The sequence below is a fragment of the Dendropsophus ebraccatus genome, chromosome 2, assembly GCF_027789765.1.
Source record: "Dendropsophus ebraccatus isolate aDenEbr1 chromosome 2, aDenEbr1.pat, whole genome shotgun sequence".
Taxonomy (NCBI): Eukaryota; Metazoa; Chordata; class Amphibia; order Anura; family Hylidae; genus Dendropsophus; species Dendropsophus ebraccatus.
In genome coordinates this window covers 208,761,861-208,788,430 of record NC_091455.1, presented here as the reverse complement: position 1 = coordinate 208,788,430, position 26,570 = coordinate 208,761,861, and the positions used below count along the sequence as shown (strand labels likewise).

At 43.6% G+C, this 26,570-nt stretch overlaps 1 protein-coding gene across 2 annotated transcripts in view; it reads right to left on the bottom strand.

Moving 5' to 3' along the window:
• Positions 1-26,570, bottom strand: part of VWDE (von Willebrand factor D and EGF domains) — a 64,276-nt gene that overhangs the window by 13,140 nt on the left and 24,566 nt on the right. For both annotated transcript variants that reach the window (XM_069959347.1, XM_069959348.1), the window contains 14 exons: positions 25,201-25,415; positions 24,574-24,647; positions 23,733-24,006; positions 19,583-19,791; positions 17,914-18,875; positions 17,701-17,837; positions 16,825-16,980; positions 14,666-14,770; positions 10,139-10,253; positions 8,766-9,016; positions 6,103-6,322; positions 5,500-5,634; positions 5,253-5,381; positions 395-961 (listed from right to left, as the gene is read on the bottom strand). In XM_069959347.1, coding sequence (XP_069815448.1) covers positions 395-961; positions 5,253-5,381; positions 5,500-5,634; positions 6,103-6,322; positions 8,766-9,016; positions 10,139-10,253; positions 14,666-14,770; positions 16,825-16,980; positions 17,701-17,837; positions 17,914-18,875; positions 19,583-19,791; positions 23,733-24,006; positions 24,574-24,647; positions 25,201-25,415 — 3,549 coding nt within the window. The remainder of the gene's footprint in view (positions 1-394; positions 962-5,252; positions 5,382-5,499; positions 5,635-6,102; positions 6,323-8,765; positions 9,017-10,138; positions 10,254-14,665; positions 14,771-16,824; positions 16,981-17,700; positions 17,838-17,913; positions 18,876-19,582; positions 19,792-23,732; positions 24,007-24,573; positions 24,648-25,200; positions 25,416-26,570) is intronic.

Here is a 26,570-nt window from a genome sequence, read left to right as displayed (position 1 = left end):
GCGCCGTTCCAGTCTGCCCCGTTGATAATCATTAGAAGGGGTGGGCCAGCTGGGGTCGGATTGGCACTATGGGAGTGGATTGGCACTATGGGGGTGGGGCCGTGCTCCTACTGGTCTTACCAGACCGGGGAGTAAACTGTATGGGAACGGTGCCGAGGATGAAGGTAAGAGCCATACCTTCCTCCTCGACACCTTCTGCACAGTAGGAGGCTATCACTAGGTTGGATTCGTCTTAGAGTTCCCCTTTAATGCATCCATATTTCTTATAAGTCGTAGAAACCCTTCATTTTTAATTCCTACCACTTGACCCTAAATAACTGGAACATTAGGAAGGACATGACCCGCCTACAGCGGAGTCCCACTTTACTATCATTATTAATGTATTGTCTTATACCTTTACAAGTCACTCCATCTCCATAATATCCATAGGGGCACCGACCACATTTGAAGCCTCCATTTGCCCCCGGTTCACAATCGACCCCACGGAAACATGGAAAATCGGCACAAGTCAACTTCTCAGGAGCTGCGGTGAATGCAGCGGTCAGCTCTCCCCGATGTTCTGTCCCGTTGAGCAGGGTGGGGATATCTTCTATCCGAGGACTCAGCTGGTGATCACCATTGGTGACTCTCTCTGTTATTTCATAAATTTCATTCTTACTCGCGAGCTCCTTCGATATCTTCTCTTGTACCACTGGTCGGTGCTGAGAGACTGAGGGTTGACTTCTGCCAGTAGGAAACTCATTTGTAGTGGTTCTTCTGTGTGCGGACCTCGATATGTGACTGGTCACCCAACCATTGCGGAGAAGATGAGAAGTCGTTCTTCGACCATTTAGTATCTTGGAGAACGTTGTCCTCTTTGGATCATTGATGGTCATAAGGGATGGAAGGCTTCGGGTCGTTGACAGTATTGATGTTTTTGGTCTTTTGCTACTTTCCGTGGGGCTTGGAGAATCAGGAGAACCTGTGTTCGTACAAATATATAGTTATTTCTTCATTCTGACAAAATTTGGTGAGAATACTAAATCTAAATTCCTTGAAGAACACATAGAGTAGCATCCCATTCTTGTCATGTAGAAGAAGTAGAAGCGGGTAAATAAGGAAGTCAAATCTTGAGAGCAGTCATAAAAAAGGTGGAGAAAGAGGAAGAGAAAGGATAAGTAGAAGAAGATAAGAAGAATACTCAACTGGAAAGGACAACTTCAGTAAGAGATAAAGAGTAAAGTATTCCTGAGTATTCGAAAGTAACAGGAAACAAGACATTCTGCAGGAACAACAGATAGATAAGGAATAGAGGACTATGGGGGGGGGGGGGGGGGGGAGAAGAAGAAGGAAAAAGGAGGAAGGAAGAAAAAAAAAGTTAAAGAAAAAAATGAGAGACACAGAAGAATAGGAAAAATAAGAAACCGATGAAGAAGTAATATCTCAGCGGCTTATAATATAAGGATAAAGACGAAATCAAGAAGGGTTATAAAAGCATAAGAATAAGACAATACATAAAGAAGAGGTAAAAGAGGATAAATAAGGGAGTCAACGTATAATCACATAAGAAATAAGGAATGATGATGGGAAGAGGAGAGTATAGAAGACATACAAGAAAAGAAGTAGAAGATAGAATAAGGAAACCAACCACTGACAACAGAAGACGTAGAGAAAGAGAATAGGAAAAAGAGGAGGGGACGAAGAATACATGCACAAAGAGGAGGATAGAAAGAAGAGGAAGAAGAATACATGTACAAAGAGGAGGATAGAAAAGAAGAGGAAGAAGAATACATGTACAAAGAGGAAGATAGAAAAGAAGAGGAAGAAGAATACATGCACAAAGAGGAAGATAGAAAAGAAGAGGAAGAAGAATACATGTACAAAGAGGAAGATAGAAAAGAAGAGGAAGAAGAATACATGTACAAAGAGGAGGATAGAAAAGAAGAGGAAGAAGAAAACATGCACAAGTGGGAAGATAGAAAAGAAGAGGAAGAAGAATACATGCACAAAGAGGAAGATAGAAAAGAAGAGGAAGAAGAATACATGCACAAAGAGGAGGATAGAAAGAAGAGGAAGAAGAATACATGCACAAAGTGGGAAGATAGAAAAGAAGAGGAAGAAGAATACATGCACAAAGAGGAGGATAGAAAAGAAGAGAAAGAAGAATACATGTACAAAGAGGAGGATAGAAAAGAAGAGGAAGAAGAATACATGCACAAAGTGGGAAGATAGAAAAGAAGAGGAAGAAGAATACATGTACAAAGAGGAGGATAGAAAAGAAGAGGAAGAAGAATACATGCACAAAAAGGAGGATAGAAAAGAAGAGGAAGAAGTAGGAGAAGCGGTGGAGGAAGATGACAAGAACAAAAAAAAAGCAAAAGAAGTCAAATCTCCGAGGTGAAATGAAAGAAAAGACAAATGTATAGAAGGAAATAAACTTGGACGGAGAAAGATGAAGATACAAGAAAGAAAGGAAGAGAAGAAAGAGAAGAGGTAGAGTAGAAACAGAGGAAGATAAACGTGAAGAAGATGGACAATAGAAAATGCAGATATGGAAAAGGGGGAAGAAACAGAAGAAAAAATAAGAGGAAGGAGAAATAGAAGACAAAATAATATCAAGTAATGGAAGAAGAAGAGGAAAGGAAGATGAAGAGATGGGATATGATGGGTGGCACATAATCTGGCACTGTGTTCTCCTAGCTCGGTTGGTCATTGTAACCAGCGCTGTGTATGCCGTCGGCATCTTCATAACGTCTGACTATAATTTCTGTACAGCAGGATGGTTATAAGGCTTCCTGTGCGAGAATAGCGGCCATTGTTCTCCGCCAGGCTCAGTACATGGATCAAATAAACATACAGTCTACAGCTTGGGGAAGAATGTGGGAAAACATTCGGCTAATGGACACCATATAATTCATTAGCCGCTGCAGCAAATTAACCCTGGTTTGTTATTACTTTGTGGCTCCGACTAATTCTCCCTGTAAATGGTCCGTGCCGTCGTGGTCAGTAGATCCCCGGTACAACACGTTCACTTCTTTTTTCCACAAATCACAATCATACTTCTCCTAATACATATGGGATCGGTATTCCGGAATGTTCTCTATACTAGCCATCATGACTGGACTTTTTTGCCCCATGTTACATCTAAGACACCAAAGATTCAAACTTGACTCTAAAGTAACAGTAGGTGATGTTCTTCTTTCTTCACCTCTATAGATGGTCTTCAACCATCCCAGCACAGTACACTGCATACATCTGAACCATCCTGGATAGTTGTAGATTAATATTTTTTAGATGCGTAAAGCATTTGTCTGGACAGGGTCATGTTAAACTATCGACTGATTTCTCTTTTGCTTCTTTTATTTTCAAGTTCTCCTTTCTCTGACATTTCTGCTTGTGGTCCTGCAGGTTCAGAGCTGAGCTGTGTTCTGTACCTATGGACCTGCAGATTCAGCGCTCTGGGTGCTTCCTGTTTGTGGTGCTACAGATTCAGAGCTCAGTGGGTGTTCCCTATTGTAGAGCTGCAGGTTAGAGGCTCACTGGTTGTTACTGTAGTGGTATTACATGTTCAGGACTCAATGGGTGTTCCCTGTCTGTGATGCTACAGGTTCAAAACTTAGTGGGTGTTTACTGTCTGTGGTGCTGCAGGTTTAGAGCTTAGTAGATATTCTCTGATTGTGATGCCGCTGGTTTAGAGCTCAGTTGGTGTTCTCTGCTTGGGGTGTTATATGTTCATTGCTCAGTAGGTGTTCCCTGTCTGTGATACTGCAGGTTCAGAACTCAGTGAGCATTCCCTGTCTGTGAAGCTGCAGGTGAAAAACTTGGGTCTTATCTGTCTGTGATGCTGCAGGCAGTTTCAGAGCTCAGCGAGTGGTCCCTCTTGTGGTGCTGCAAGTTAAGAGCTCAGTAGGTGTTACCTGTTGTGATACCACAAGTTCAGAGCTCAGTTGGTATTCTCTGCATGTAGAGTTATATGTTCATAGCTCAATGAGTGTTCCCTGTCTGTGTTGCTGCAGGTTCAGAACTCAGTGAGTGTTCCCCCTTGTGATGCTGCAGGTTACGAGCTAATTGAGTGTTCCCTCTTGTGGTGCTGTGGGTTCAGAGCTCAGTGAGTGTTCCCTCTTGTAGTGCTGCGGATTCAGAGCTCAGTGAGTGTTCCCTCTTGTGGTGCTGTGGGTTCAGAGCTCAGTGAGTGTTCCCTCTTGTGGTGCTGTGGGTTCAGTGCTCAGTGAGTGTTCTCTCTTGTGGTGCTGTGGGTTCAGAGCTCAGTGAGTGTTCCATCTTGTGGTGCTGTGGGTTCAGTTGATGTTCACTGTCTGTAATGCTGCAGGTTTAGAGCTCAATTGTTATTCTCCACTTGTGGTGTTATATGTTCACAGCTCAGTAGGTGTTCCCTCTTATGCTGCTGCAGGTTCAGGGTTAAGTGAGTGTTCCTTGTCTGAAACTTTGTCCTGTGAAACTTTATTTTCTCTTTCCTCACTTGTTCTTTTTTATTTGTGTTCCATACAAAGACTGGCTGTAGGTGTTGTGATTGTTTCAACATTTTTTTGCAACTGGTGTCAGAAAGTTATATAGATTTTTAATTTATTTCTATTTAAAAATCTCTAGCCTTCCAGCTGCTGCATGTCCTACAGGAAGTGGTGTATTCTCTCCAGTCTTACACAGTGCTCTCCGCTGCCACCTCTGTCCATGTCAGAAACTGTCCAGAGCAGGAGAAATTTTCTATAGGGATTTGCTGCTGCTCTGGACAGTTCCTGACATGGACAGAGGTGGCAGCGGAGAGCACTTTGTAAGACTGGATAGAATACACCACTTCATGCAGGACATACAGCAGCCGATAAGTACTGGAATACTTGAGATTTTTAAAAAGAAGTAAAATATACAGATCTATATAACTTTCTGAAACCAGTTGATTCGAAAGGAAAAGGTTTTAGTTGAAGTACTGCTTTAAAGCTTACTAAGAACCAAGAGGTGTTGTATGAAGACTCCAATGCAAAGTCTGTGAGTCCCCCCTCCATACATGTACCATGGTGTCCTTTATGTAACAACTGAGTGTGACCTCTACCTCTATTGCCTATAACTTCACCGGTGTCAGAGATATATAACACCTATGTGTGACACTGACCCTGACGTGCTCTTACCACCATGATCACAGAATGAGACAACATACAGGGTTTATCTACATTCTGTGACCATGGAGACACACAGTTCTGCATAAGAACTGTATACACACAAAAAAAAAAAATTGGAGAGAGTCAGCAATGTTCCCTCACCTTTTGGCTTCAGTTGGGGATGAATTATTTCACCCTCGTCCTGGCTTTTTCTTTCCCCGCTGGTACTGAACACATTATAATATACAGGGATCTCAGTCGTGGGGGGAGGAGTTGTCAGAATTATTTGCACTGTATATAGAAGAGAAATGCAGATTATATGTGTGTGTGTGTGTGTGTGTATATATATATATATATATATATATATATATATATATATATAAAATCAGTCACAACCATCACCACTCACCACAGATTCTTCCGTCTCCTTCATAACCATCTGGACACGGAGAGCAGGTGTATGAGCCGAAAGTATTAGTGCAGGGAACTCCGGAGTAACATGGGGCGGACAGACACTCATCCACATCCTCCTCACATACGTTACCTAGGAATAAGTACAAAATTAGAATCTGTTTCCTTAAAGGGGTTGTTCACCCCCCTTAAAAAAAAATTCTCTTAAATCAACTGAAAAGTTGATTTAAGAAAGTGACAGATTTGAGATTTACTTCTATTAAAAAAAATCTTACGTTTTCCAGTACTTATAAGCTGATGTATGTTCTAAAGGGAGTGATGTATTCTCTCCAGTCTGGAGAGCAGGAGAGGTTTTGCTGCTGCTCTGGACAGTTCCTGACATGGACAGAGGTGGCAGCAGAGAGCACTGTGTCAGACTGGAGAGAATACACCACTCCCTGCAGGACATACAGAAGCTGATAAGTACTGGAATTACATAATGTTCTTTTCCTAACATGTATCTCACAAAATATATATATATGTATATATATATATATATATATATATATATATATATATATATATATATATGTTTTTAGAGCCACTGTATCATAGACTCTACCTTTAAGACCATCAGGGCATTCACAGTAATAGCTGTTAACCTGGTCCAGACACCTCCCTGCACGGCACGGGTTAGACTGGCATTCATCAGTCTCTATCTGACAGTTTTCTCCTTCATATCCTGGAGAACAGACACAGAGATATTCCCCCTTTCCTGGTGGGAAATTGACATTTGCCACACAAGATCCACCATTAAAGCATCCACAGGCTTTAACCGTCACCTAGAAATAAGAATAATGATCACAAATAAATAATTTATCACATACATTCAATATTATATAATAAATAGAGAGAAAAGAAAAAGAATAGTTTACATTGTCATTACACTCAGGCAGTTTTCTCCTCTGCTCAATGTCACTCACTGCTGAATAATGTATATATATAATTGTATATAAGCTGCTAAAATGAGTAAGGGAGGGGGTATACTGCTCCTATATACAGGGATATAACTACTATAAGGCTATGTTCACACTACGTAAAAGTACAGCCGTTGTTGCTGATGGCAACAACGGCCGTACTTTTGGCGCAGTGGAAAATTGCCTTACTTTCAATGGGATCCCGGCCGGAGCGTATACACATCGTATCCGCTCCTGCCGGGATCCCATACGGGGCTGCAAATAACTGACATGTCAGTTTTCTGCGACCGGAATTCAGTGAATTCCGGCTGCAGAAAGCCCTGTCAGTTCACACAGTGAAGTGCGCCATGGGAAGCTCTGATGCGGGCGCACACTGATGCGCCCGCATCAGAGCTCCGCGGCCAGAAAGATCCGGTCAGAGACCGGCCGTTCCGTGACCCGGCCGGGGTCACGGAACGGCGGTCTCTTATGTAGTGTGAACATAGCCTAATACTGCTCCCTATATACAAGAATATAACTAGTATAATACTGCCCCCTATATACAAGAATATAACTACTATAATACTGCTCCTATATACAAGAATATAACTACTATAATACTGCTCCTATATACAAGAATATAACTACTATAATACTGCTCCTATATACAAGAATATACCTACTATAATACTGCTCCTATATACAGGAATATAACTACTATAATACTGCTCCTATATACAAGAATATAACTACTATAATACTGCTCCTATATACAAGAATATAACTACTATAATACTGCTCCTGTATACAGGAATATAACTACTATAATACTGCTCCTATATACAGGAATATAACTACTATAATACTGCTCCCTATATACAAGAATATAACTACTATAATACTGCTCCCTATATACAAGAATATAACTACTATAATACTGCCCCCTATATACAGGAATATAACTACTATAATACTGCCTCTATATACAGGAATATAACTACTATAATACTGCTCCTATATACAGGAATATAACTACTATAATACAGCTCCTATATACAAGAATATAACTACTATAATACTGTTCCCATATACAGGAATATAACTACTATAATACTGCTTTCTGTATATTAGAATATCGGATATGAGGTGGGAGTCAATCTCTTCATCCCACTCCCGGCCTGTATAATAAGATGTGTGATATAAGAGCACAGTAGACGCCATTGATGATGATGGGGATAATACTAGACACAAGGGATCACACAGTCCTATTATTTCCCAGTATTTGAGGATCAGGTAGCGGCTTTTATGTGAAGTGTCTCCGGCTTTGATCTCCAGGAGATGAGTTTGTTCTTCCTGAGATCAACATCCTGTGAACTTCAAAGCCGCTCTGTTATCTGTGATGCTGATAGGAGACACTTCAGGTTCCAGATCCTCACGGAGGTAAATGACTTGTATATGATGATATCTTACAACCCTCAAACTTTCATCTCCTCCTATTAGTTTGTACATGAGGAGTGCTTGGGGTAACTCTAGAATCTAAGGGCTACTCCAGCGAAAATCTTTTTCCTTCAAATCAACTGGTTTCAGAAAGTTATATAGAAATGTAATTTACTTTTATTTAAAAAATCTCCAGTCTTCCTATACTTATTAGCTGATGTATGTTCTGCAGGAAGTGGTGTATTCTTGCCAGTCTGACACAGTGCTCTCTGCTGCCACCTCTGTCCATATCAGGAACTGTCCAGAGCAGGAGAGGTTTTCTATGGGGATTTGCTGCTGCTCTGGACAGTTCCTGACATGGACAGAGGTGGCAGCAGAGAGCACTGTGTCAGACTGGAAAGAATACACCACTTCCTGCAGGACATACAGCAGCTTATAAGTATAGGAATACTTGAGATTTTTAGACAGAAGTTCATTACAAATATATAATTTTCTGGCACCGGTTAATTTGAAGGAAAAAGGTTTTCACCGGAGTACCCCTTTAACAGTTTATTCAAAAGAATCAGTGTTCACAGCAGCACAGAGTATTTGTGTTGTGTTGAAACCATCTGCTTTATATCTTTATAACAGTCAGAGCTCCAGATCTGCTGCATATACATAGATTTTAATAATAATATTTTAACTTCCTTTACTGTATACAGTTTATGCATTGAACTCAATAATAAAAGAGTCTGCAGAAAGATCCTAAGCTCCCCCTAGTGGTGGCTGCAGGCAGGCGAGATTTCATCAGTCACTTCTATTTGTATACAGCGATAAATTCAGAGGACGTTATTACAGAATATTAGACCTGGTATTAAAGATGGCCGCTAAGTTTCAGCTTCATGTCACTCACCTCCACTGTGACCGTCGTCTTGGCGTTGCAATCGTCTAAGGCGGAAAACGTGATTTTCTCCGTATTGAGTGACATCACCTTCCAGATCAGTAACCCTGCTGGAGACAGGCTCGCTCCTTCTGGACCGGACTCTAAGGTGAACAGGATCGCTGAACCTTCCGGATCCGACCCCACAAACTGGTAGACAAAGTTCTCACTGTAAAACGTCTGCAGCATTTCTGGTAAGGAATGGAGCTCAGGCGGCTGATTACCTTAAGGGGAAGAAGGAGAAGATGATGGAGGCAGGGAGAGCCGGACAATGAATACGGGGACCATGATCATAGTAACCTTCTAGATTTCTTGGACAAACTCATTGCAGAGGGTGGTTATCTCACTATAAGGGGCCTATAATTTTTGTTATGGGTCCCTATAGTAACCTATGACATCACTGACATCGCCACTTAGAATAAGAACTGATTTTTTTCCTCATAAGGGCAGATTATTTTATAATTTTTATTTTTTTATCAAAGTTCCCCATACGTTCCCCTTCGTTCACATCTTCACCCCACCTTTGGTTAAATTTGTTGTCAAACACACAACCCTGTAACTTTATCAATGTAAAGAAAATATAGCTTGCGTTTGGATTATCATGAAGTACTTTTAACTCTTTCTGTTCCTGGTACTAGACACTCTAGCTGGGAATTCAGCCAACCCCCAATAACCCACCCACTATGTGGGAAAGGTTGTAATCAAGAAAGTGTAAATAGGGAGACAGAGTTGGCTGAATTCCTTGCCAGAGTGTCCAGTACACAGGAAGAAACAGGAAGTCCACCAGACAGGACTTTGGTCTGATGACAACAGAGCAGAAAGTTGGTATGAAACGCTGGAGGAAAGCATAAAAGACCACAGAAAGGTAGTAAAATAACCTTACTGATAGGAAGCGGAAAATATGAACTATTTACTGGCCCTTTAAAAAGTCAGGATGAGGTTCATCTAATCCACAGGCTGGTTAAAGGGGTACTCCAGAAAAAGATGTTTTCAAATCAACTGGTATCAGAAAGTGATAAAGATTTGAAATTTACTTCTATTTGAAAATCTCCAGTCTTCTAGTACTTATCAGCTGCTGCATGTCCTGCAGGAAGTGGTGTATTCTTTCCAGTCTTACACAGTGTTCTCTGCTGCCACCTCTGTCCATGTCAGGAACTGTCCAGAGCAGGCGAGGTTTCAGTTCCTGACATGGACAGAGGTGGCAGCAAAGAGCACTGTGTCAGACTGGAAAGAATACACCACTTCCTGCAGGACATACAGCAGCTGATAGGTACTGGAAGACCTAAGAATTTTATATAGAAGTAAATTACAAATCTGTAAATTTAAATATACAATGTGGATCTTACTTTCAGCAATGGACCAGGTTAGCTCGGAGACGCTTGGCTTGCACAGGAGACAGGGACTGGTAGGGTTGGGGTCTCCTTCAGCATAACAGAGTCCATCTATGTTACAAGTTTTTTCCTGCAAAAAGAATGAGAATGATCTTCACAACGATGATTGAGGTAAAGTGTGATGAGGGTAGATGGTCCCCGCCCTGTGACATCATCAGAGCAGTCAGGGAGCGGTGACCTCATCCACTCTCCAGGGACCAAGAACTATGAAGATAAAAGGAATTTTCTGGTTAATTAAGATGAATAACTCGTAATCTCTGTATAAAGAAACAGTTACTATATACTAATCACAGAGCATTGTCTACACTGGATACAGCTGGGAGCAGCACTAGCTATGTACAATGTATCAGTCTGCAGCTCACAGAGCATTGTCTACACTGGATACAGCTGGGAGCAGCACTAGCTATGTACAATGTATCAGTCTGGAGTCCAGGCTGGAGAGCTCACAGAGCATTGTCTACACTGGATACAGCTGGGAGCAGCACTAGCTATGTACAATGTATCAGTCTGCAGCTCACAGAGCATTGTCTACACTGGATACAGCTGGGAGCAGCACTAGCTATGTACAATGTATCAGTCTGGGGTCCAGGCTGGAGAGCTCACAGAGCATTGTCTACACTGGATACAGCTGAGAGCAGCACTAGCTATGTACAATGTATCAGTCTGGGGTCCAGGCTGGAGAGCTTACAGAGCATTGTCTGCACTGGATACAGCTGGGAGCAGGACTAGCTATGTACAATGTATCAGGCTGTAGAGCTCACAGAGCATTGTCTACACTGGATACAGCTGGGAGCAGGACTAGCTATGTACAATGTATCAGTCTGCAGCTCACAGAGCATTGTCTACACTGGATACAGCTGGGAGCAGGACTAGCTATGTACAATATATCAGTCTGAAGCTCACAGAGCATTGTCTACATTGGATACAACTGGGAGCAGCACTAGCTATGTACAATGTATCAGTCTGAAGCTCACAGAGCATTGTCTACATTGGATACAACTGGGAGCAGCACTAGCTATGTACAATGTATCAGTCTGGGGTCCAGGCTGGAGAGCTCACAGAGCATTGTCTACACTGGTTACAGCTGAGAGCAGGACTAGCTATGTACAATGTATCTGGGGTCCAGGCTGTAGAGCTCACAGAGCATTGTCTACACTGGATATAGCTGAGAGCAGGGCTAGCTATGTACAATGTATCAGGCTGTAGAGCTCACAGAGCATTGTCTGCACTGGATACAGCTGGGAGCAGGACTAGCTATGTACAATGTATCAGTCTGAAGCTCACAGAGCATTGTCTACACTGGATACAACTGGGAGCAGCACTAGCTATGTACAATGTATCAGTCTGGGGTCCAGGCTGGAGAGCTTACAGAGCATTGTCTGCACTGGATACAGCTGAGAGCAGGACTAGCTATGTACAATGTATCAGTCTGGGGTCCAGGCTGGAGAGCTTACAGAGCATTGTCTGCACTGGATACAGCTGAGAGCAGGACTAGCTATGTACAATGTATCAGTCTGGGGTCAAGGCTGTAGAGCTCACAGAGCATTGTCTACACTGGATACAGCTGGGAGCAGCACTAGCTATGTACAATATATCAGTCTGGGGTCCAGGCTGGAGAGCTTACAGAGCATTGTCTACACTGGATATAGCTGAGAGCAGGGCTAGCTATGTCCAATGTATCAGGCTGTAGAGCTCACAGAGCATTGTCTAAACTGGATAGAGCTGGGAGCAGGACTAGCTATGTACAATGTATCAGTCTGGAGCTCACAGAGCATTGTCTACATTGGATACAGCTGGGAGCAGCACTAGCTATGTACAATGTATCAGTCTGGGGTCCAGGCTGTAGAGCTCACAGAGCATTGTCTACACTGGATACAGCTGAGAGCAGGACTAGCTATGTACAATGTATCAGTCTGGAGCTCACAGAGCATTGTCTACACTGGATACAGCTGGGAGCAGCACTAGCTATGTACAATGTATCAGTCTGCAGCTCACAGAGCATTGTCTACACTGGATACAGCTGGGAGCAGTACTAGCTATGTACAATGTATCAGTCTGGCGTCCAGGCTGTAGAGCTCACAGAGCATTGTCTACACTGGATACAGCTGAGAGCAGGACTAGCTATGTACAATGTATCAGTCTGGAGTCCAGGCTGTAGAGCTCACAGAGCATTGTCTACACTGGATACAGCTGAGAGCAGGACTAGCTATGTACAATGTATCTGGGGTCCAGGCTGTAGAGCTCACAGAGCATTGTCTACACTGGATATAGCTGAGAGCAGGACTAGCTATGTACAATGTATCAGTCTGGGGTCCAGGCTGTAGAGCTCACAGAGCATTGTCTACACTGGATACAGCTGAGAGCAGGACTAGCTATGTACAATGTATCTGGGGTCCAGGCTGTAGAGCTCACAGAGCATTGCCTACACTGGATATAGCTGAGAGCAGGGCTAGCTATGTACAATGTATCAGGCTGTAGAGCTCACAGAGCATTGTCTGCACTGGATACAGCTGGGAGCAGGACTAGCTATGTACAATGTATCAGTCTGAAGCTCACAGAGCATTGTCTACACTGGATACAGCTGAGAGCAGGACTAGCTATGTACAATGTATCAGTCTGGGGTCCAGGCTGGAGAGCTTACAGAGCATTGTCTACACTGGATACAGCTGAGAGCAGGACTAGCTATGTACAATGTATCAGTCTGGAGTCCAGGCTGTAGAGCTCACAGAGCATTGTCTACACTGGATATAGCTGAGAGCAGGGCTAGCTATGTACAATGTATCAGGCTGTAGAGCTCACAGAGCATTGTCTAAACTGGATACAGCTGGGAGCAGGACTAGCTATGTACAATGTATCAGTCTGGAGCTCACAGAGCATTGTCTGCACTGGATACAGCTGGGAGCAGGACTAGCTATGTACAATGTATCAGTATGGAGCTCACAGAGCATTGTCTACACTGGATACAGCTGGGAGCAGGACTAGCTATGTACAATATATCAGTCTGGAGCTCACAGAGCATTGTCTACAATGGATACAGCTGGGAGCAGGACTAGCTATGTACAATGTATCAGTCTGGAGCTCACAGAGTATTGTCTACACTGGATACAGCTGAGAGCAGGACTAGCTATGTACAATATATCAGGCTGGAGTCCAGGCTGTAGAGCTCACAGAGCATTGTCTACACTGGATACAGCTGATAGCAGGGCTAGCTATGTACAATGTATCAGTCTGGAGCTCACAGAGCATTGTCTACACTGGAGACAGCTGGGAGCAGGACTAGCTGGGTACAATGTATCAGTCTGGAGTCCAGGCTGTAGAGCTCACAGAGCATTGCCTACACTCGATACAGCTGGGAGCACGACTAGCTATGTACAATGAATCAGTCCAGGCTGTAGAGCTCACAGAGCATTGTCTACACTGGATACAGCTGAGAGCAGGACTAGCTATGTACAATGTATCAGTCTGGAGTCCAGGCTGTAGAGCTCACAGAGCATTGTCCACACTGGATACAGCTGAGAGCAGGACTAGCTATGTACAATGTATCAGTCTGGAGTCCAGGCTGTAGAGCTCACAGAGCATTGCCTACACTGGATACAGCTGGGAGCAGGGCTAGCTATGTACAATGTATCAGTCTGGAGCTCACAGAGTATTGTCTACACTGGAGACAGCTGGGAGCAGGACTAGCTGGGTGCAATGTATCAGTCCAGGCTGTAGAGCTCACAGAGCATTGTCTACACTGGAGACAGCTAAGAGCAGGACTAGCTATATACAATGTATCAGTCTGGAGCTCACAGAGCATTGTCTACACTGGATACAATTGTATTACTAGCTTTGTACAATGTATCAGCACCAGAACTTTTTTATGATCCATGAGTATGCTTTGTGTTCCTGGCAGGACTCGCTGTACTTCCTGATGGTACCATTGTGCTATATGACTCATTGATTATCTTTTATTATTCTTGGGGGGGGGGGGGGGGGGAGGGGGCAGTTGTTCAAGAAAACAAACAAAAGCTGTAATTCAGCCATTGTTTTTTTATGGATTATGATTATTTTTTATGGTGCTGACTGTGCTGTATAAACAACATTTGGACTTTATCTCACAGGTCATTACAAATGCAATGGAACTTAATGTGTATTTTGTTATGTTTGACTATTTTTATCTTTTTTCCAAGCTTTTTGCAAAAAATAATACATTCTTTATGAAACATTGGTGATGACGGTGATGGATTCTTCCCTGAGAGCTGGTCTGTATGCAGCTTGTCCCACTCTATGGTGTTCTGGGCCGGTTTAACTGAATCCAACGAATTACAATTAGAAGTGTGTAATACTCTTTTCCACCAGTGGTGGCACTGCAGGGAAAGCAAACACTTCTTACTGCATTCCTCCAATGATCGTAGCCGATCACTGGGGATTCCAGGAGCAGGACGTGATGCGATCAGGTTATGGTCCTGGGATCCAGCATGGGTCGCTGCTACCACTCACCTTTAATGTACACAGCCCATCAGATAAGGGGTCGCAGGTCTGGCAGGCCCCATCATATAATGTCATCGCCTTAAAGTTACTGAATATCTCCCCGTCATTAGACACCTGCGGAGAAGAGAGCGGAATGTGAATGACTTCTCACAGGAATAATCGCTGCAAGCTGGAGGTCACATGACTTTCTCCCTGAATTCCTTATAATCGAATGATTTCAACTCAGACGATAATCGTTTCCTTTTGTATAAAACATTTTAGGAAAAGGAATGAGAAAGTCTGGATGAAAATGGTACAGGGGGGGGGGGGGGGGGGGAGAGATAGCCTGGAGGTGCGGTGCTGTTACTATCATGGTGTATAGTACTATATGGTGTTATTATCATGGTGTATAGTACTATATGGTGTTGTTATTATTATCATGGTGTATAGTACTATATGGTGTTATTATTATCATGGTGTATAGTACTATATGGTGTTGTTATTATTATCATGGTGTATAGTACTATATGGTGTTATTATTATCATGGTATATAGTAGTGTATAGTGTTATTATCATGGTGTATAGTACTATATGGTGTTATTATTATCATGGTATATAGTAGTGTATAGTGTTATTATCATGGTGTATAGTACTATATGGTGTTATCATGGTGTATAGTACTATATGGTGTTATCATGGTGTATAGCAGTGATTTTCAACCTTTTTTGAGCCGCGGTACACTTTTTATACTTAAAAAAATCGCGGGGCACACCACCAACCAAAATGGCACAAAATGACACTAAAACAGTACATATTATACATATAGTTAATAATATAGATTCTAAATGTATTTATACTCACTCAGTGTGAAGCCTGGGCCTGTTTTCTTCTCCCCCCTGTGCTCCTCTTCTGTGCTTCTTTCCTCCATGCTTCTCTCCCCCCTACTTCTCTCCTGTGCTTCTCTCCACCATACTTCTCTCCCCCCTGCTTCTCTCCCCCCTACTTCTCTCCTGTGCTTCTCTCCACCATACTTCTCCCCCCTGCTTCTCTCCCCCATGCTTCTCTCCCCCCTGCTTCTCTCCTGTGCTTCTCTCCACCATACTTCTCCCCCCTGCTTCTCTCCCCCCTGCTTCTCTCCCCCCTACTTCTCTCCTGTGCTTCTCTCCACCATACTTCTCCCCCATGCTTCTCTCTTGTGCTTCTCTTCACCATACTTCTCTCCCCCCTGCTTCTCTCCACCATACTTCTCCCCCCTACTTCTCTCCTGTGCTTCTCTCCACCATACTTTTTCCCCCTGCTTCTCTCCTGTGTTTCTCTCCCCCTGCTTCTCTCCTCTGTTTCTCTCCCCCTGCTTCTCTCCTGTGCTTCTCTCCCCCATGCTTCTCTCCACCATACTTCTCTCCCCCCTGCTTCTCTCCACCAAACTTCTCTCCACCATACTTCTCTCCGCTGTTTCTCCCCCATCCCCATGTTTCTCTCCCCCATCCCCATGTTTCTCTCCCCCATGCTTCTCTCCCTGTCTCTCCCCCATCCCCATGTTTCTCCCCCATGCTTCTCTCCCCCATCCCCCTGTATCTCTCCCCCTGTTTCTCCCCCATGCTTCTCTCCCCCATCCCCAGGTTTCTCTCCCCCCCTTCCTCCTCACCTCCTCCGAGATGGTCGGCGCTGCTGTCCACCTCACCTACTGGCCGCCCGTAGGGCCCGGACGTGCTCCTCCAATCAGCGGAGAACGGGAGCGTGGTGCGCACACGTTGATTGGATGCGTGCATCACGGCCCGCCGCAGCGCACCACGCTCCCGGTCTCCGCTGATTAGATAGAAGGAGCACATCCGGGCGCTACAGGCGGCCAGTAGGTGAGGCGGACAGCAGCAGCGGGGCGATCTTCATAGTTTGGGGAACTTTCCCCGCGGCACACCCGACCATGTGTCGCGGCACACTAGTTGAAAATCACTGGTGTATAGTACTATATGGTGTTATTATCATGGTGTATAGTACTATATGGTGTAGTAGTAACAACAACAACAACAACAACTCCATATGGTACAATATATAATAATATCAAATAGTACTCTGCACATCATAATAATAATAATAATAATAATAATAATAATACCGTGCTGCACACCCTGATACTATTACCACCATGCGGCACTTTACGTCACGATCTGAATAGAATTAAAGCAAATACCTTAACCCTCCAGCGTGCGATGGGCTTCTCATCCACAGGATCCATTCCATCAGACTGGGCGACATCTACAGGGATCTGGCAGTCGACAGCTCTGGAGTTTCGGAATGTGGCGTCTGTAAGTACAGGCTCCAGAAGCATCCATCTGCCTCCACTATACTGGGAGCATGGGAATAATGGGAGCATATAGGGGAGGTTAGCTGGATAATACAGTGAGAGCACCGTATATATAGAGCACAGTATATACACAGCACAGTATATACACAGCACAGTATATATATATATATATATATATATATATATATATATATATACATATGCAGAGAGAAACAGCAAGCACAGAGGTCACTGAGAGGTCTGATATACTGCACAGGAAGCCGCACATGTAACTCTGAGAACACTTATCTGATACATTATACTCAATCACATCCAAAGCTCGGACAGCTCCGCTGCTACAGATCACTCATCAATACACAGACACATCGAACAGATCAGCAAAAAAATATTTTCTTTCAAATCAGTTGGTGCCAGAAAGTGCCAGAGATTTGTAATTTACTTCTATTTAAAAATCTCCAGTCTTTCAGTACTTATCAGCTGCTGTATGTCCTGCAGAAAGTGCTGTATTCTTTCCAGTCTGACACAGTGCTCTCTGCTGCCACCTTTGTCCATGTCAGCAACTGTCCAGAGAAGGAGAGGTTTTCTATGGGAATTTGCTACTGCTCTGGACAGTTCCTGACATGGACAGAGAGCACAGTGCAGCAGGGAGCACTGTGTCAGACTGGAAAGAATACACCACTTCCTGCAGGACATACAGCAGCTGATAAGTACTAGAAGACTGGAGATTTTTTTTTTTTATTCAAACGCCCACACCCTACATACCTGTTGTTTGGTAAATTCACATTTTAGGCTCTCGGCCTCCTTGAAGCCCAGACCAAACACTCTTACAGATGTGCAGTCATATTTCCGAACATCACAGAGTCCAAAATTTTCAAGTTCCGAAATCTCAGGCACCTGGTCTTTACAAGTGGAAGGAGAGAATGAGCGCCGGATACACCGTAACAGCCGTGAATGTCCGTATATGTGATGACTTACCAGAGAAGACGCTACAGTCATAGGAGCTATAGCCATGGAAGCAGGCACAGCCCCAGTCCATGCACTGCCCATTGGAGCTGCAGAGGTTGGGACACTTCAGTTCCTGGACTATCTTCTCTACGGGGAGCTGGACGTTTCTTGCTCGGTCGTATTTAAAATCCAATAGTCTTCGTTCGCACTCGTTCTCCAGGAGGGATAGCCCGGCTTCTGTCCATCCCAGGTCATCCTTGAGTAATATATCGGTAATACACATGTCAATCACATCCATCACCCGCTTCTCCAGGAATCCAGCGCACAGTTTCCCGATACTGGAGTTAAAGACGGCCTGCTGGCAAACCGCTGAGGCGTACGAATGAGTCATCCCCGATGGCGTCGGCCAAGAGGGCAGAAGCTCAGGGGGGACGTCTGTGGAATGGTCCTCGGGGAAGAAGTAGCTGAATCCCTCCAAGTCGGCTTGGCTTAGACTTTGATACGGGAAGGTTGTGAGATCTTCGTAGTAATTCTGACGCTTAGCCCGGTTCTTGGTGATGCTCTCCGTGCTTTGGGTTCTATGGTTTCCCATATGTGGTGGTGGTGGCCATCTCGAGACCTCAGTTCTCCTCGATACGTTCTCGGCAGCTATCGAGTCGGTCGGAATTCTTCGGAAGTCAACCTCAATGGATATTGGATCCAACTCTTCGGGACTGTCAGCTGAACGTTTCCTTAGATCCCGACCAGTATCGGTTGAGAACACGTACTCATTGGTGACATCCAAGACGGGTATTACCATAGAAAACCTTACATGGTCTGTGCCGGTGCAGGATGGGACATCTGGAGGAGAATTGCTGAGGAGCGTATTGGGTGGTGGATGTGATGAAAGGGTTGTCTCTGCGGTAGATGCACAACTGCAATACTTAGTTTTCTCAATGTTTCGGGGGAAGGAAGTTGGAATTTTATCGAATAAACTTTCTCCTGCAGGAATCCTGTAAGAACAAGGAAAATATCTAGAAGTCATCTGCTCATAGAGATCATGTTAAAGGGGAACTCCAGCTAAATGTTTTCTCTTTAAAATCAACTGGTATCAAAAAGTTATACAGATTTGTAATTTATTCCAGTCTTCCAGTATTTATCAGCTGCTGTACGTCCTGCAGGAAGTGGTGTATTCTTTACAGTCTGCTGCCACCTCTGTCCATGTCAGGAGCTGTCCAGAGCAGGAGAAATTTTCTATGAGGATTTGCTCCTGCTCTGGACAGTTCCTGACATGGACAGAGGTTGCACCAGAGAGCGTTGTGTCAGACTGGGAAGAATCCACTACTTCCTGCAGGACATACAGAAGGTGATAAGTACTGGAAGACTGGACATTTTTAAATAGAAGTAAATTACAAATCTGTATAACTTTCTGACACCAGTTCATTTTAAAGACAAGCATTTTCTCTGGAGTTCCCCTGTGAATTGTAACTGTACATGTTCGATATCCCCACAGCGCCACCACAGGGAAAATGAAGTATTACACAATGGATTGTCTGTGTTATACAGGACAGGACAGGTCCTCCAGAGCGAGAGAGGTGACTGATCTCCATTATGACCAATAGATAAGGGTCCTAATAGATGTCCCTAACTATAGATCAGTTCCGGGCACATAACCTTGGATTGATCACTTACTATTACTATACATAAGGGATCCACTTACTTCCACTGGTTGATGAAATACAGACGCCCATGTGACGTCTCTTCCAGCTGGACTCCTTTCTTATCATGGAAGTCATTATCTGGGTTTCCATCGTACGTCCCGCACAGTCCCAGCGTGTTCCTGTAGTCCCTGCCGGATGCCCTGAGCGTCAGACTCATTCCCCAGTCACTCACATCAGCACGGATGAAAGCTCCAGATGAGAACGAGATCTGCAACCAGAAATGGAAAAGACCATGTTATTACTTATTTATTGGTACAAACTGTTTTTACCGATCCCGTTTGTATTGATTTGTATTGTATTTAGGAGTCGTCCACTTTACAATACCCATTGTCATACTATCCCGCTATCATCCCAATCCTATTAGGCAGGTCTGAGGGGTGGAGAATGGTGACAAAGAGCAGCTTGTAATGCTTTGTTTGTCCTGTGGTGGCGCTGCAGGAAAGCTGACCACTTACTGATCCACAGATCACAGCGACCTCCGAGGGTCACGACAAAACTAAGCGATTATCCTATTGTTAAAGGGGCCTTCAAATGAGGAGAGAGTGTCCAGAGTGGGGGACATTGTACAATAACTGACCAATGAGTGATTTTGCCCTGACCGGGGTACGAGGGTAGGGCAGTGAACTGAACCGTTGTTTCAGGCCAAGAAAAGCTCTGACTACATCTGATAAACAGCTCTTAAAGTGTCAAGTGGAGTGCTGGTCACAAAAGGAGAGGTGGTCTACATGTAAGTACAAGTTGTTCTGCTTTACGAGGGAGGAGTATATAATCCCTCCCTCTCACAAGAAGATCTGTAGAAAACACATCCCTCCTACTCGCTCTGTTTTGGTCTTTATTCTCCTACTGTTTATCTTCTGCATGTATAATTGTATCTATTATTTGTCTGATATGGTCATGCTATTTATGGTACCATGTAAAATTCTGTTTCCAGGTTACAGGTTGGCATTAACCCTCTAAGCCCAAGGGAAGGGCAATCCTTCCGCCATGGTTTCCTAGAGGTTTCCTCCAAAGGGGGTTTTACCTCTCCTGAGTGCTGGAGGATAACTCTTTGCTAGTCGTTTATCAATATTCTCATAGGTTCTCACTGCTTTGACATATAGTTCATTTATTTAAAATAATTGAGGATGTTAAACCTCATGGTGATGAACAGGTTTAGCCTTGGAAGTGGCTTAAGGATGTAATTCTAACATTATCCAAGGGTGGGCATGGTGTTTAGGCACACGAATGAGGATCTTCTTTAGGGCTGTTGAATCCCGTAATGGCTGAGCAGGCCTGAAACGTCATGTCTCAAGTTCTGTATCATACCAATAAGTGGCTGGAAACTGGACACTGGATTAGCGAGATGCGTGCAGCAGTGATTGAGCCAGGGAGGTAAGTAGATATAATTGTTTTCATCCACCCCCTCCCCAGTGATTGTGAAAATAGGGGTCATGTCCGGAGTACCCCTTTAAACAGATAAAAAGTGAAAGGGTTTAATTGGTTTTGAAAGAAAGTTGTAAACTAAACGGCTATGAAAAATCAATAGGGGGGGGGGGATATTTTTGAAGGCCGTCATGGTTCTTATTGTTGGATTAAGGTCTCCTTGTAAAAGAACAACAGCTTTCTATAGACATAGGCGCTGTATTGTAGCTCCATACAGTTTGGAGACAGTCCAGAGCATGTCTTCATGTATATAAGCCTTGTTTTCTCTTGTACCGTATTGTAATCAATTATAATATATTGTTACCAATCCCCATAACATCCCCGACCATCAGGTCTACACGCTGTGAACAGATGGATCATGTCAGGGGTGACTTCATACAATATATTTGGCCTGGAAAGTTGAATTTATGCCTCAAGCCATCCCCCGTCCCATCCTAGCCTTACGATAGCGTTACATTATTGGCAGGGAACGGCCCGCGCTTCGCAGACAATGACTTTACAGTATTGCTAGAAGAAAGCTGAGAGCAGAAGCCTTCTCCTCCGTGACTCGGATACATTGGCTACAATGTAAATATTAGAATCGCCTTGGCCTCTCTCTCTCCAGCTATTTCCATTGAGGATCTTTACTGTGACCATCTGAAAACATCTGTTTTCTGGCAAAGTGGATTCATATTTTCCCACAGGACATTGAGTTAACCCCTTAATGGGCGGAAGCCACGAATCACGTTTCAAAGTCTCCCTGTCCCCTCCAGCCATGAGTCCGGTAATAAATCATGAAAGTGTTTGGGGGTCGATATGTGGACGCTGAAGGGAGAGCGATCACAGAGTCCCGAGACCCATAGGTTTAAGGTAGAGGAACGTAATGGGTCAAATGGGTGATAATAGTTTACATGAACCTTATAGAAAGCAGACATATCTCTGGAGGGTTCGTAGCACGCAGAACTTATTTCCCATGGCGTGGAATTCAGTTTGATTGACAGCTGGCGGCTTTTCTGATGACGTCACCGACCGCCTACGGTCCCATTCAGCGAATGTTGTTTTCTCATTTACTAATAGGACTGTGGGTTTTGTAGGATAATGTAGAGAGTTTAAAGATGGGGACAGTCGGACAGCTTGAGAGAAGTTCTAGTGATGGGTGGAGATGTTGAACTCTTCGGGTTCAGCAACGTTCTCTGAACTAGAAATACTCGGAATTTTACGCCCGGGGTCTGGAGAAGTTAGATGCCATCCAATGCTGTCAGAAGAACATGGAAACAGCCTTCTGGAGAAGTTAGATGCCATCTTAAGGCATCCTAGAAAACATTGATACAACCATAGAAGCCTATGTTCTTCTAGTAGCCCTAGGGTGCACCCAACTTCTCCAGACGTTGGGAGGCAAATGCTGAGTGTTTCGAGTTCGGAGAACAGTTCTGAGTAAAAGATGCCCATACACTTTATTCTAAAGTCAGTCGAAACCACCACCACTGGCAGGTACGAACTATAGAATAGGCTGTATGGGGGCCTTCTGACTCTCCACCGGCAGATGATGTCAGTGGAGATAATGGTCAGGAATGATGGATGCCTGACCCTATTGTTCTGCCAGAGATAAAGTTGGTATTAGAGCTGTGTGGTTGCAGCTTATCCTTCCAGTCCCCATTGGGAAAACATGAACGTTCGCTGTGGCAAACCATCACAAGCTGGGAGAGTTAACTGTCTGTTCTGTGCACGAGCCCCATTCTCATCCAATAGAGCTTGTGCACTGAACTGATCCGATATAGTAATATCCATAATTACCCGTGACAGGAAGGACTATACACCAATCAGGGCATAAAACATCATGACAGGTATCCTTTAAAGTGACTCTGTACCCACAATCTGCACCCCCCCCCCCCCCCCTAAACCACTTGTACCGTCAGATAGCTGCATTTAATCCAAGATCTGTCCTGGGGTCCGTTCGGCAGGTGATGCAGTTATTGTCCTAAAAAACAACTTTTAAACTTGCAGCCCTGTGTCCAATTGGCGTGGCCTAGAGTGTCTGTGCCCAGACTTGCACCGCCCCTCCTCCCCGCCCTCCTCATCATTAGGAATGCTCCAGGCAGGTTTTCTACTATTCATCACCTGTGTGAACACTGCATATGAGTTGGATCGTTAAGACACCTGTGCAGTGTTCAGACAAGTGAGGAATAGGAGAAGTTTTCCAAGGGCTATTCCTAATGGTGAAGAGGGTGGGGAGGAGGAACGGAGAGGCAGTACAAGGTTAGGGCACAGACACTTTAGGCCACAGCAATTTGACATAGGGCTGCAAGTTTGAAAGATGTTTTTTAGGACAATAACTGCATCACCTGCCGAACGGACCCCGGGAGAGATCTTGGATTAAAGGCAGCTATCTAATGGTACAAGTGGTTTGGGGGGGGGGGGGGGGGGGGGTCAGATTGTGAGTACAGAGTCGCTTTAATGAAAGTATAAAGATATTGATAGGGTCTGGACGGGATTACGGGGTTTTCTGGACATACTCTTCAGATAGCTGTAGTTGAATGCTAGTTCAGCCAACAACTGTTCCTCTCATCCCAGCCCGATCCTTCCCTCCTCTGACATCTGCTGTAGGGGGAGGGTCGGCTGGTCTTGGCGAAATCAATGGATTTGGCCAACAACAACATGTACGGTCATCTTCTAGTTTGACTAATTTACCCATCCATCCCCCTTCCCTTCATTTATTCCCTCCATTACTCCACCTCCTGCGGTACCTACCGTCATCTTTCTGCCGTGACAGGATTCGGTAATCCTAAAGTTTGGCTCTGACGATTGCTGAGACTTGACGGCCAGGTGAGGTTGAGACTCGTGGAGCTGACCGCTGCACATGTCAAAAGTGATAACGTCCCCCCCTTCCTTGGCTACAAAGCCGCAGTTACACGACGCTGGGTGGTCAACGCTTCCACAGTCCCACTGACGGACATGGACTTCAAAATCACGAGATCCACTTTTATAGAGCACAAAGGTTCCAGTGTTAAAGTTGTCATAGTATCTGCAAAGAGAGATACAAGTTGTGGTAACCCTTAATGGGTCTGAGGTGCGGCACTGTAACCTGGCAGTCAGCACTCACTGGTCTATGGTCTCCCCCGATACTCTCTGCTGCCACCTCTGTCCATGTCAGGAACTGTCCAGAGCAGCAGCAAATCCCCATAGAAAACCTCTCCTGCTCTGCACAGTTCCTGACATGGACAGAGGTGGCAGCAGAGAGCACTGTGTCAGACTGGAAAGAAAACACCACTTTCTGCAGGGCATACAGCAGCTGATAAGTACTGGAAGACTTTAGATTTTTAATAGAAATAAGGTACAAATCTGTATAACTTTGTGATACCAGTTGATTTGAAAACAATTAGTACACCTTTAAGTGTTTCCCTTTTCTCTGCACTGTATACGGACTAAGACTCTGAGGGGGCTCTGACGCAAGTGCTGCATGGGGCCCATAAGAGTCTATAGGTGCATGGGATGCATTACTGGATCCATTGCAGGAGATCACCTGTCAATCAAAACTGGTCTAGAAATTCTCTTATACAATAGAACATATCAAAGGCTTTTAGTGCATTACCTGCCATCTAATGTGATGATATGGGGGTCGGTGTACGAGTAGCAGTACGCAGTGGGGATGTCCTTCACTGTAATCTACAGGGAGAAGGCAGACATACAGTGCTGATTAAAGGGGTACTCCGGCGAAAATCTTTCTATTTCAAATCAACTTGTTTCAGAAAATTATATAGATTTGTAATTTACTTCTATTTAAAAATCTCCAGTCTTCCAGTACTTATCAGCTGCTGTATGTCCTGCAGGAAGTGGTGTATTCTTTCCAGTCTGACACACTGCTCTCTGCTGCCTCCTCTGTCCATGTCAGGAACTATCTAGAGAAGTAGCAAATCCCCATAGAAAACCTCTCCTGCTCTGGACAGTTCCTGACATGGACAGAGGTGGCAGCAGAGAGCGCTGTGTCAGACTGGAAAGAATACACCACTTCCTGTAGGACATACAGCAGCTGATAAGTACTGGAAGACTGGAGATTTTTAAATAGAAGTAAACTACATATCTGTTTAACTTTCTGAAGTCAGTTGATATGAAAGAAAAAGATTTTCACCGGAGTGCCCCCTCAATATACCTTCATATTAACAGTGATTTTCAGATACAGAACTTCACATAATAAGAGTCATATCTATAATATTTGTACCTGTACGGGGTCCGGCGTGTAACCGTTCCACAGGAAACTGCTGCTGGCTATGGGGTCAACTTCAATACTGGTCACCGTGTCCCCATCTGTAGCGAAGTCCATCACTGCGGTATAATGGAGGGCGGCCTGGCCACACGTCCCGTTCTGGCAGCCGGACTGTAGGAGATTCACTTCACAAGAGGAGAGCGCCAGATCTGATTCATTCCTCTCCTCAGCTGCGCAAAACATAATCATAGGAGGCTTCCAAATATACCGCAATATACCGCCAAACCATTGCTCATCATCAGTCAGCGGCCAAAAGACACAATAATCAGTATAAACCCAAACCGACAGCCAAACAATATTATTATAGCTTATTTATAATGTATCCTAATTTATAATAGTGTCGCCTTATCCCGCCAAAGCGGAAGCTATTATAGAAGCTAAAGCAATTACTTATCAGAAAATTAGGAACAAATTCCAGGAGCCGTATTATAGTAGTTATATTCCTGTATATAGGAGCAGTATTATAGTAGTTATATTCCTGTATATATGAGCAGTATTATAGTAGTTATATACCTGTATATAGGGAGCAGTATTATAGTAGTTATATTCCTGTATATATGAGCAGTATTATAGTAGTTATATTCCTGTATATAGGGAGCAGTATTATAGAAGTTATATTCCTGTATATAGGGAGCAGTATTATAGTAGTTATATTCTTGTATATAGCAGCAGTATTATAGTAGTTATATTCCTGTATATAGGAGCAGTATTATAGTAGTTATATTCCTGTATATAGGAGCAGTATTATAGTAGTTATATTCTTGTATATAGGGGACAGTATTATAATAGTTATATTCTTGTATATAGGAGCAGTATTATAGTAGTTATATTCCTGTATATAGGAGCAGTATTATAGTAGTTATATTCCTGTATATAGAAGCAGTATTATAGTAGTTATATTCCTGTATATAGGAGCAGTACTATAGTAGTTATATTCCTGTATATAGGAGCAGTATTATAGTGGTTATATTCCTGTATATAGGAGCAGTATTATAGTAGTTATATTCTTGTATATAGGAGCAGTATTATAGTAGTTATATTCCTGTATATAGGAGCAGTATTATAGTAGTTATATTCCTGTATATAGGAGCAGTATTATAGTAGTTATATTCTTGTATATAGGAGCAGTATTATAGTAGTTATATTCTTGTATATAGGAGCAGTATTATAGTAGTTATATTCCTGTATATAGGGGCAGTATTATAGTAGTTATATTCCTGTATATAGGAGCAGTATTATAGTAGTTATATTCTTGTGTATATAGGAGCAGTATTATAATAGTTATATTCTTGTATATAGGAGCAGTATTATAGTAGTTATATTCC